At 43.5% G+C, this 13206-nt stretch overlaps 1 protein-coding gene and 1 pseudogene across 1 annotated transcript in view; both read right to left on the minus strand.

The window, feature by feature from the left end:
* The window catches only part of LOC136612155 (zinc finger protein 850-like), a 460849-nt pseudogene that overhangs the window by 192193 nt on the left and 255450 nt on the right, over nucleotides 1-13206 (minus strand).
* The window catches only part of LOC136615618 (uncharacterized), a 94974-nt gene that overhangs the window by 44203 nt on the left and 37565 nt on the right, over nucleotides 1-13206 (minus strand). Inside the window, exon 6 of the mRNA XM_066594172.1 lies at nucleotides 6237-6376. Within this exon, the coding sequence (XP_066450269.1) occupies nucleotides 6237-6376 (140 nt within the window). The remainder of the gene's footprint in view (nucleotides 1-6236; nucleotides 6377-13206) is intronic.

A 13206-nucleotide genomic window follows, 5' to 3' on the forward strand; every position in this document is an offset into this window, starting at 1 on the left:
TTGGCTGAAGCCACGTGTGCTTTAGCCAATCACAGCCATTCAATGATGTCATGGCTGCCGGCGTGTGTATTAGCTTTCTGGAAGCGGGGATTTCAAGCCCCGCATTCAGAAAGCTATGCTGCGGCGGGGACGAGGAGCCAGCGACAGCCTGCCGGAGCGAGCGACAGCCTGCCGGAGCGCAACAGAACGCCGTGGGAGGTGAGTAATAAAATTTTTTTTTTTTCTCCACTGAATACCGGCGTATAAGGTGACAGTTGGGGGGTCGTCTTATACGCCCCGTCGCCTTATACGCCGGTATATACGGTATGTCATAAATAGGAAAAGCTAATGGGTCCCAACTCGATTACTCAATTCTAAGCACAAAATAATTAGCGTCCACATTTTACGTACGTAATCTAATTTTCTCACTTCCCGATGTCATAAAAACTTGAAATTTGGCAAGAGCATAGATTATGTCCAAAATAGGAAAAGTAAGGAGGTCCCAACTCGATTATTCATTTCTAAACGCAAAAGAATTAGCGTCCAAATTCTACGTACTTAATCTAATGCTCTCACTTCCCGATGTCGTAGAAACCTGAAATTTGGCACGAGCATTGATTATGACATAAATAGGAAAAGTTAATGGGTCCCAACTCGATTATTCAATTCTAAGCACAAAAGAATTAACGTCCAAATTTTACATACATAATCTAATTCTCTCACTTCCTGATGTCATTTTATATAAAGGAAACGTCGCATGGTTACCTCCATGTGGTGTTTCCTGGGTAACGCAAAGAACCATGCAAAATGGTGAACATATTTTTTTCCTGGTATCTCTATGCATAAAAATGTAGGAACTGGTGGAGCTGTAGCATGGTGGAGAGCGGTACAATAAAGAGTGTCTGCAGGCAGCAGTGAAGCATGGTGGAGAGCGATACAATAATGAGTGTCTGCAGGCAGCAGTGAAGCATGGTGGAGAGCGATACAATAATGAGTGTCTGCAGGCAGCAGTGAAGCATGGTGGAGAGCGGTACAATAATGAGTGTCTGCAGGCAGCAGTGAAGCATGGTGGAGAGCGATACAATAATGAGTGTCTGCAGGCAGCAGTGAAGCATGGTGGAGAGCGGTACAATAATGAGTGTCTGCAGGCAGCAGTGAAGCATGGTGGAGAGCGGTACAATAATGAGTGTCTGCAGGCAGCAGTGAAGCATGGTGGAGAGCGGTACAATAATGAGTGCCTGCAGGCAGCAGTGAGGCATGGTAGAGAGCGGTACAATAATGAGTATCTGCAGGCAGCAGTGAAGCATAGTGGAGAGCGGTACAATAATGAGTGTCTGCAGGCATCAGTAAAGCATGCTGGAGAGAGGCACAATAATGAGTGTCTGCAGGCAGCAGTGAAGCATGCTGGAGAGCGGTACAATAATGAGTGTCTGCAGGCAGTAGTGAAGCATGGTGGAGAGCGGTACAATAATGAGTATCTGCAGGCAGCAGTGAAGCATGGTGGAGAGCAGTACAATTATGAGTGTCTGCAGGAAGCAGTGAAGCATGGTAGGGGCTGCATTTCAGAAAATGGAGCTGAGGATTTGGTCAGAATTAATGGTGTCGGCAGATACTTACCCCATCATGTAATTCCATTACGGAGGCGTGTGCTTGGTTCCACATTCATTCTGCAGCAGAACAACAACCCGAAGCATCCACCAATGTCATTAAGAACCATCTTCAGCGTAAGGAAGAACAGGGAGTCCTGGAAGTGATGATTTGGCCCCACAGAGCCCTGATCTCACATCATCCAGTCTGTCTGGGATTACATGAAGAGACAGAAGGATTGGAGCGAGCCGACATCCACAGAAGAACTGGGCTTAGTTCTCCAAGATGTCTGCAACAACCTCCCTGCCAAGTTACTTCAAAAACTGTGTGCAAGTGTCCCTAGAAGAACCGATGCTGCTGTGAAGGTGGGTGGCGTCACACCGAATACTGATGTGGTTACATTTCTGTTTTGTTCAGTCACTTTGTATTGTGTTAATTAACAAAAAACCTACTACAGCCGGCTGCACACGGACGGGTCGGATTCTGCATGCGGAGCGCACAGCGGAATCTGGCGTCTGCGTGTAGCTGTCTTATCTGCACCGTGGACGGCTGCGATTAGCCCCATCAGTACAGATAAAAGAGCAGATTTTTTTAAATATACGGGTAGAAATAAAAACTATCCCGCAGCGTAGAAGACGCGTTCAGACATTACAAGTGTCTTATAGTGTCAAAACGCGTCGCTTTATAAAATAAAAAAAGCTTAGTTTCTGCTGCGGCGCGGGACAGTCTTTATTTGCTCAGTCCGACCGTGCCTGCAAGAACGGTCTTAGGACGTCCCCGGACGCCGCTGCAGAAAGAAGGAGACATGGAGAAGCAAGAAACTGTCTGAAGGCAATCGTGGACAACAGGTGCAGAAGGGTTAACGCCTCCACTTCTCATTTAGCTTTTCTGATTGCATGAGAGGCAGATTTTAAAGTATATTTTCTTGTTTTTTTTTTAATGTTTATTTTTCTCACACCGTTGCTAGGCGACGACGCAGAATTCCCGACCTTAACATAATGTAAATTGCGAAAGGACCGCAGATCAGGCAGCTCCTATTGACGCCCCTGTAGTAATAACCACATGGCCCGTGTCTGACCTCCCCACAAGACCCTCCGCCGCCTCTTACCTGCCGGCCGGAGTCACACGCAGAGCTCTGATATCAGTGTATATGTATCCTCTGGCTGATAACAGAGACAACAGCAGGGAGCAGGAGCTGCTGCACTGTAGTAGCTAAAGGACCTGTGATTATGTCATTGTCATGTGATCAGTATATAAGGGGCGGAGCTCAGCAGTGAGGAGAAGTGGTGACTGAAGGACCTGTGATGATGTCACAGTCATGTGATCAGTATATAAGGGGCAGAGCTCAGCAGTGAGAAGTGGTGGCTGAAGGACCTGTGATGATGTCACTGTCATGTGATCAGTATGTAAGGGGGCGGGGCTCAGCAGTGAGGAGGAGAAGTGGTGGCTGAAGGACCTGTGATGATGTCACTGTCATGTGATCAGTACATGGTGGGCGGGGCTCCTGTGTGCAAAGCAGAAGAAATAGCAGATAAGTTGGAATCTCGCAGGGAGATTTATGAGAGCGTCTGAAAGCAAATTGTCTTTAATGCCCAAAAGAACCAATCACAGCGCAGCTTTCATTTTTCAAGAGCCAGTGCGGGCATCAGCTGTTTAATATAGCTGACACCCACAGGCAATAGCTGCAATCAGCCACACAGGTGATCAGCACTATTAACCCTTTAAATGCCGCGGTCAATTTTTTTCAGTACATTATATGGTACATTAAATAGCACCATTGAAAAATACAACTTGTCCCGCAAAAAACAACAAGCCCTCATACAGCGACGGCGACGGAGTGTGCTCCCTCTGTGAAGCTGCCGGGCTCTCTCGATACAATCGCAGAGAGCCCGGCTGGTTGCCATGGCAACAGGACACCAGACATTGGCGTTCTGTAGTGCCATTGCCTGTAATCGCTGTAAAATTGTGTAAAAAAAAAAAAAAACCTTTTTATGCTTTTTCTCAGATTAGTTTAATTTAAAAAATTAAAACCGCACATATTTGGTATTGTCGCGTCCATAACGACGTGTACAATAAGTTGCACATGCTTTTGACTGTGCACGGAAAAAAGCGTAAAAAAAAAACGCTAAAAAACTGAGGCAAAATGCTAATACCTGCTACTTTGCCTCCCTAAAAACGCTATAAAAGTGATCAAAAAAGCCGTATGTACCCCAAAATGGTACCAGTAACACTACAGCTCATCTCGCAAAAAATAAGCCCTCATAGAGCTCCGTACATAGAAAAATAAAAAAAGTTTCAGGACTTTGAATGCAGCGATTTAGAAAAAAAAGGATTTCCAAAAAAAGGGTTTTTATTGCAGAAAAGTGGGAAACCTAAAAAAAATATAACAATTTTGGTATCGCTGTTACCGTACCGACCCGCAGAAAAAATGTAGTGTGTCATTTATGCTGCATGATTAACGCTGTAAAAAAAATAATAAATCTATGGCAGAATTGATGCGTTTTCTCTCCCTGCTATCATAAAACAAATAATAAAAGTTTTACGATATTGTCTATGTACCCAAAAGTGGCACCGATAAAAACCACAGCTCGCCACACAAAAAACAAGCCCTCATACGGCCGCGTGGACGGAAAAATAAAAGTTATGGATTTTGAAAAATGGAGAAGAAAATCCGCCAAAAATCATTGCGTCCTTAAGCACAAAATAGGCCATGTCATTAAGGGGTTAAAGGAGGGGGGGTGGGGCGTAAATAGAAAAAAAAAGGTCCACGTCATTAAAGGGTTAAATGCCACCAATTCTGACAGTAACATTTAAATATCTGTGAGTTCCAAATAGCCCCTTGCAGTGAGAACACGGAGTGCCATTCGGTTGCCATGGTAGCTAGGGGCCTTCTGAAAAAAGCACCCAAGGCTGATATTGCAGATTCCCGATGAAGCCATGCCATTGTCCGTCAGATCTCAATATAATGTAATACATTATACTACTGGAGCAATCTAACCATCGCAGGTTCGTGTCCCCTCTGGGGACTGAAAATGTGAAAATCATTCTAAAATAGTTTAATCAAAAGAAATAAAAATAATAAAAGTTAAAAACCCTTTTGCCATATTTATAATAAAAAAATCTAAATAAAAGAACGCAACATAATTGCTATCACTGGTCCAGAAAAGTCAGATCTATTGAAGTAAATCATTATTTACCCCGCACGGAGGACGTTGTTAGAAAGAAGATAAACATCAGAATTGCGCTTTTTTGGGGGGGTCACCTCCGTCTCCAAGAAAAATGTAATAAAAAGCAATGAAAAAGCCACATGTACTCCAGGATGGAAGCAATAGAAACTACATAACATCCTACAAGAAATGAGTCCTCGCACAAAAAGATGGCGGCAGAAAATAATTTTTTTTTCCCAAAAAATATATTTTTTTAAATGTAGTACACCAACAAAGATGGCGGAATTGCGCTTTTTTTCCATTTCACTCCAAAGTGTTCAGTACATTACATAGTACCACTGAAAAATACAACTCATCCCACAAAAAACAACCCTCAGACAGCTACATTGATAGATAAAAGACTTATGATTTTTTTAAAAGCAGGGAGGAAAAAACAGAATAAAAAGGCCTGTGTCCTTAAGAGATTAACCCCTTTCATCCCTGCAATGTACAGTATTATTATCCTCAAAGGCCTTGCCCAAACATACATCAGCGTTAACGCCATCCCGGTGATTAGTTGCAGTATCTACACATATTTCTAGCACTGAGGTCTTTCTCTCCCTCCCCCCTTGTACACATTGGTACTATTATATACTGTTTTATACTATTTGCCACTTTATACTTCATCTTACTTTTTGTAAGCTTCCTCTTCCCATACGTATTACAATACCTAGAAAAGGCTGAGCACCATAGTGAGCTTTTGGATGAGCCCTGTTCCTTCTAATAACCTTGATGTCACGGTCGCTATGGACTGTGGCTTCTAAAGAGTTAAAAGGCTGACATCAGGAGTTACCTTGTATGCTACATAAGAACATCCTAATGCTGGCAATTATGTGCCAAGGTTACCTATCTTCATCCATGTATTCGGGTCCGACTCCCGGACACTTTACGGATTGGCGCTCTCCACACGGTCCAGTGATGTACGGCTTCTTTCAGTTCAATCATTTGCATGTTGGTGTTGGCTTTGGTAGTATCTAGTCAATGTGTTCTTTGGCGGCCATGTCTTCTTTTGCCGCTGACTACTCCAAGCATTATTGATGTTTTAGCTCACATTCTGTGGCTGAGAGTGTCCGTTTCATAATTTTGCCCTCCAATGAAAACTTTGGTTTGGCGCGGTCTAGGACTGCTTTGCTCATGATCTTGGCGGTCTAAATAATTCGTAGGATTTTCCTCCAGCACCAAAGTTCGAAGACATCAATCTTCCTCCGGGCCGTTTTCTTCAGTGGCCAACTTTCACAGCCCTAAGTTGTGATTGGGAAGATGATTGCGTTGACCATCCGACATTTCGTTGCAATGCTTATGGCTTGTTTTTCCGGATCTTACCCATACTTAAGATTATGTTGTGACCCGGCGCGATTCGTCATTTTATTCCGGGTGCTGATTCTCCATTTCGGTTGTTTTTCGATCCGAGGAAGATGAAGTCTTGAACTGCTTAGATTTCTTCATTGTCGATTTTTCCTGTACCGGTACCGGCTGTCGTCATGATCTTAGTTTTCTTGATATTCAAGTATATTACGGCTTTTTCACTTCCTTCTTTAACTTTTAGTATCAGTTGTTCAGGTTCTTCCTGACTTTCTGCCAGCAAGGTTCTACCATCTGCATATCTGATCCAAACTTTGGAGTAAGCATTATAAATAGAGATGAGCGAGCGTACTCGTTAAGGCAAATTACTCGAGCGAGTATCAACATTTTCGAGTACATGCCTGCTCGTCCGAAAAGATTTGGGGGTGAGTGGTGGATTGCGGAAGTGAGCATGGGTGAGCGGGAGGGAGAGAGAGAGATCCCCCCGTTCCACCCGCTCTCCCCCACCGCCCCCCGAATCTTTTCGGGCAAGCAGGCATGTACTCGAAAATGCCCATACTCGCTCGAGTAATTTCCCTTAATGAGTACGCTCGCTCATCTCTAATTATAACATATCAGAAAGTATTAATTAAGGGATCACATGTAGGGGATTTGTTTTCCTATCTCTGTAGATGGCTCCCGAAATTCTGTGCTCTTCTCTATCTATACCTTGGTTTTATGAAAATTCATAGAATTCCATGGTTTTCAGTACCAACATGGAAAAATACAGAAGATCTTTCATGCAGCTCAGTCAACCCTTCACAAAACCTATCGATCACAGTGAATAGTTCCATACTTCCCCAGTCTCACAAGTTTACTGCCTCGGGTTATCCTTTGATTCTGTCTTGTATTTCAAATCAACATCTAGAAGTACCTTAATATGAGACAACCGTCGGGCACATAATGGTCCTTATGACTATTGATCCTGTGCTTTCATACAAGAGCGATAATCATTCAGTCAATGGAGGTGTAGATTTCTACCAGTCCCCCACTTCCATTCACACTGAACAGCCAATCACACTGAACTAAAAAAAAAGCAACTTCGACGACTAAGGGACCTATCCCTCAGTGCCCTGAAGGTGGCTGTATGTACACGGGAAGACTATCTCCAAAAATTGCTGTTTCAGGACATTATTCAGGTGATGATCCGTTAGCTGTAAAGGTACCTTAAACCCTTATCTCAGTCACTCTTTCTGCAACTTCAAGTCAACAAAAATGCTAGTGCATGCCCTCATCATCTCCCGCCTAGACTACAGCAACATCCAACTTTTTGGCTTTCCATACAACACTCTTGTGCTCCTCCAATCCACCCTCAACCCTGATTCCTGGTTAATCCACTTCACCCTTTTTCTATCCCTTCACTAGTCAACCATTGACCATTGATAGCAGTTCAAAATAAGAATCATAATATGTGGCTCATCGATATTGCTATACCCAGTGATGTCAGGGTCGATGGGTAACAACAACTGATGTACACAGTCTCTAAGGGCTCCTTCCCATGGACGAATTTCCGCTGCGTAATACGCGGCGGAAATCCGCTGCGTTGCCTGCAGCTATTAGGTTCCATTGAACCTAATAGCACAATGCTTACGGTGCGGAATTCCGCACCGTAAAACCACCTGTCCTCACCCGCGGCATGCTCTATTTGACGCGGGTGTACGCGCGGATGGCTTCCATTGCAGTCAATGGAAGCCGTCCGTCACGGTATCTTCCGCTGTAGCACAGCGGAAGATAGCGTGAAACCGCTTCCCCGGCTACCGCAGCCGCGTCATATGACGCTGCCGGCGCGTTATGTGATGCTGTGGGCGTGTCATATGACGCGGCTGGCACGTCACATGACGCTATGGTACGTCACACGCTCTATTGCACATGCGCGCCGAAGCGTCATGCAGGACCTGGGACGCCGGATCCACAGGTAAGTATTGGGGTCTCTGGGGGGGGGGGGGGGGGGCGCCGTGATAGGCTCCGCCGCAGAATTTTGCGGCGGAGCCCATCACGGCCGTGTGAAGCCGGCCTAAGTGTATGAGTGTACACGATATCACAACTGTTAATACTCTCTTGTTGATCTTATTGCTGACTTCTCTGATGTATTCTCAAAAGAGAATGCTAAAAGGTTGCCACCTCATAGAGAGTGTTATTGTGTCATGGTACTCTTATTTATCGGATCTAGTCACAGAAAACATCTAAGATAGTTGTTACAAGTTTGGAGAGCAAACTCATTTGCAAAAGAGGAAAAATGTCTTTTTGTAGCACAAGAAATATAGTTTCTAGGGCATATTATTTCACCGCAAGGTTTTAAAATGGATCCAGTGAAAACACCGGCGATCCTTGACTTGGTCTAAGCAGAGAATTTAAAAGCATTGCTATGATTTCTTTGGTTTGAAAATTACACTTTTTGTTAAAAAGACATCAAGCACTTAGAAGGAGTTGTCGGAATGAGACTTTCTATGTATGATTGTAACATTGATATACGTAAGTGATTGCAATATCAGGGCAAAATGATAATTTATTGTGAAAAACTGAACACTTGAAGGGAGGCTCTAGTACCCCATTGTGCTGCCTCTAGCTTGGATACAAGATGTGATACGGTGGGCATGGAGGATCTAGTACCCCGTTGGGTTGCCTCTAGCCTGGATTCAAGATGTGGTAAGGGCGGACATGGAGGCATACAAGTTCTGTATGGTATCCTGCGGCAAAGCGGTCTACATTTGCAGTAACTGAGCCTCTAGATCATGCAAACGTATAGGCTGACGAAGTGGGCATCCCAGATGGTGCCATGCATGTTCTATGTGCAATAAATGTGGTGACCAGGTGGGTCGTTTGAAGTGTTGCATAGTATGTAAACATGCCTCTTGGATGCTCTTCCATAAGTGGCTGCAGGATGTCCTGAACATATCACTGAGTTGTCATTGTCCCTCGTACCACTAATAGAGGTGACCGACTGTCATAAGCATTGTCCCCCAGACCATCACACCAGCCGGGGGCAGTGTGCCGCTCTACAGCAAAGACAGGATTGAGATGCTCACTCCGAGGTCTCCAGACATGAACATGACAATTGTCAGTGCCCAAATTAAACCCGGATTTATCATGGAGGACAGCCTGCTTCAGACTCCATACTATTCGAGTTTCAATGTTTAAGACACCTATGCTAATGGCGACAACAGTGGGCGCAAATGCCGCGCCTACATACGCGAATGCCTATATGAGGGCCTTTGAAGAAGAATTATTATGCACTTTGGAACTTTGGCCATTAGTTGAGAAATGGTACAGATATATCGATGATATCTTCCTGATATGGACTGGTAATGGTGAACAGCTTCAAAAATTCTGCACGGAAATTAATACCCTGGATACTGATTTAAAGTTTACTGTCAGTCATTCACTCTCCAACATCCCATTTTTGGATGTTATGGTCATTAAAAGGACAGGTAGACTATGTACGGACTTATTCATCAAAACAACAGACCGAAACAACCTTCTTAGGTTTGAGGGCAATCACCCAAAAAGAACCCTAGAATCCCTCCCCCGGAGTCAACTTCTAAGAGTACGAAAAATAACTGACGATGAATTTGTTGATGTACGCCTACAACAGATGGCAAAAAAATTCCTAGATAGAGGGTACCCTAAACCTCTTATTAATAAAACAATAGATGAAATTAAGACGACACCAAGATCGGAGACACGTAAACCAAAGAGCCGTCGTGAGAATAATAGAATCCCTTTGATTTCCACTTTTGGCCCTAAAAGCGAAAAGATCAGAAAAATAATTCAAAAACACTGGTCAATCGTGAAAAGAGGATGTGACATAAAAGAACTTTCATCACCTCCAATTATGGCCTATCGTAGAGGTCGGAACCTGAGGGACCGTCTAGTGAAACCATCTGTATCAAAAAAAGAAAATCAGTCTCAACAACGATTAGCGCCAAGGAAAAAAGGTAATTTTCCGTGCCTGTCATGCGCATGTTGTGGAAACTTAATAAAAGGAGATGAATTCTCACATCCATTAACGGGCAAAAAGTTTAAGATCAAGGGGAGATTCTCCTGCCGATCAACTTACGTAGTGTACCTATTGACTTGCCCCTGCGGGCTGGGTTACGTGGGACATACCATCAGAGAGGTCCGTGAGAGAATTAATGAACATAAAAGCACGATCCGGACAAATAATAAAGAGCTCCCCGTGCCGAAACACTTCGCAGAATGCAAACATTCGGTAAGCCAGTTGAGGTTTAGGGTGATTGACTCGGTCCCACCTCTTGATAGAGGTGGTGATAGAATACGTCTACTACAGAAATGCGAACTTCGGTGGATTTTTCAATTAGACACAATGACACCAAAAGGCCTAAACTTGGAGTATGACTATATGCCACATATTTAATCTCTGCGATGTCACTGATAGGAAATATGGGACAGTGGATATCGATATAACATCTGCCACTCTACCATTGTTTCCTTTGTTTTTTGCATTGATTTTAACAGATATTTTATCTATTACAGACTACACGTGGTATGATACCGTGGCTCCCTTCAATCGTCCATAATGCATTGGATTGAACAGGAACGTTTGTACGGCTTTCCCCATACACTGGCAGTAAACGACAAAGGATAAAGACGAATTATGGATATATACATGAAAGTTTAAAAATTTGATGTAGCTTACAGAGATAACATATGCATTCCTTATGTTTAGACATTAAGTTGGTATTGATTGGATATTTCCCTTTAAATAATGCAAATAAGCCATTTGATGATATATTTTATTCAAAAAGATGCAATGATGTGAAAATCTCTACAAGCAATAAAATTAAATGAGTAGCATATAAACGATTGATGTCTTTTTCAGATGAAAATAATTGATATGAGAGCATCTTAATACTTGGTTATACTGAGGTGCTCCCTTGTCAGGGAGCCCATTAGCTCTGAGACAAACATCTCCCTGACTCCCAGATATTTATTAAACTGGTTGATATCTCCTCTCACTCTGGGTAACTGATTAGGAGTATAGACATTTATCTCCTCTCCCTCTCAGATTAAAGATCACACGGATGGAGGTCCCCTGTGAAGAGATAGGAGCTAAGTACACTGTCACAGCATAGGAGGCTGCTTTGGAGTGAGATATCGTGAGAGTTGGAGCTATTCCCGCACAGAAGCAGTAGCTCAGAGCAGTCCCCAGTTGCTGAGGGCGGAAGTAGGTCTCTCACAGCGCTTGTAATACTCTGGGCATGCGCAGTAGAACGGAATGAACGCCGGACATGAGTTGCACTTACATGAGGTATGGGGACAGCCGGAGGAACGTACCCTGCATCCTGGATGGAATTTTACCGGACTAGAAGGTTGAGCCTGAAGGTAATGAAATTTGCATACACATGTGTAGCTGTAACTGTGATTGGTGGAGGTGTTTGTGCACTTGTGTTATATATGGGTATGTGAATCTGTATACTTTTATGCTTGAAAAAGACCCCAAGAGGGTCGAAACGTAGCGTTCATATGGAGGAATAAATTGTCACTTTTCTACTAAAAGACGCCTGGGATGCTGCTTCTCTTCTTGCGGTAAATTGGATCCAGTGAAACAGTTGGAGCTGCATGTGCTTGTTGGATGACCAGATGATCCTCTCTATTGGTGGCCTGTCGAGGGCTTCCTAAGCCTGGTCGCCTTGTGTGTGTGCCCTCATACATCCATTAGTTCAAAAATCTCTTAACAGTCTGGTCAAATGGCCCATGTGGCAGGAAATTCAATATGACATAATCCCAACCAAAACCTTACCACCATCTTCATCCCAGCCCTAACTCACATTTTTAACCTCTGGCTAACTATTGGCATCTTCCCTTCATACTTTACACATGCATCCATCACACCCTATCCTCAAAAAAAAAATCCCTTAATATTTCCTCTCTGTCCAGCTAGTGACCCATATTACTGCTCCCTTTTGCGTCAAAACTCCTGAAAATGCACATCCACCTTGAACTGTCCTCCTACCTCTTCACCAACTCGCTGTTTGACCAATGGGAGTCTGTTTCCCAACCCCACCACTGTATGAAACTTCCTTAGGCAAAGTAGCTAACAATCTGCTAACTGCACTCCTCCTACTTGACCTGTCATCTACTTTTGACACAGTCAACTACTCCTTTCTGTTGCAAACTCTGTCCTTCCTTGGCATCATAAATTTGGTGCTTTTCTGGATCTTCTCATACGCTGATGGAACATTTAGTGTCTTCCTGTCTCTCTGTTGGTGTTCATCAAGGCTCTTCTCAATCTACAGATATTACTTCTCTTCTAACCAGTATCCCTAAGTATCTATTGGCTATATCCTTCTTTTTCTCTTCTCGCTTCCTAAAACCTATGAAGAAAAGTGAACTCATCATGCTTCCCCAACCTCATTCAACACCACCACTGACTTATCAATCACCATCAATGGCTCTTTACTTTTACTGGTCCCACAGGTTTACTGTCTCAGTGTAACATCTGAATCAGCCCTTCCCCTCAAACTGCACATATAAGCCCTCACCACCTTCAACATACATACATCTCTCGAATACGATCTTGCCTTAATTCCTACTGAACAAAAATGCTAGTGCATGCCCTCATCATCTCCCATCTGGACTACTGCAACATCCTTCTCTCTAGTACCTCCCCACACGTAACCTTTGGTCCTCACAAGACGTCTTCCTGTGCTCTTCCCTGGTGAGCTCACATAATAATCTCCAGGATTTCTCTTATGTATCACCTATATTTTGGAACTCGCTACCTCAGTGCATCATACTCTCTACCACCCTGAGAAGTTTCAGGAGGAAGGTGTAATAGATGCACATATGAGACCCTCATCTGGACATGTCTGTGTTGGGGATACCATTCTAATTTTGCTCCATTAAAACACTATTGCTTTCTGCTTCTCTATGTATACAAGGTGAGATGACAACATTACACCAAATAGTCAAGAGTGCGATGACGGGAGAATATTCAACTGTGTTATGTAAAATTCCAGTTCTGTGCAAGGTAACACAACTAGGTTCTTTTTCTTTGCATACATAAAATGTTAATGTTGTTTAGTTACAAAAAAAGGATAAAACAGGTCAGCACTTCCCAATGGAAATCTAT

Source organism: Eleutherodactylus coqui, chromosome 1 (assembly GCF_035609145.1).
Source record: "Eleutherodactylus coqui strain aEleCoq1 chromosome 1, aEleCoq1.hap1, whole genome shotgun sequence".
Classification (NCBI taxonomy): domain Eukaryota; kingdom Metazoa; phylum Chordata; class Amphibia; order Anura; family Eleutherodactylidae; genus Eleutherodactylus; species Eleutherodactylus coqui.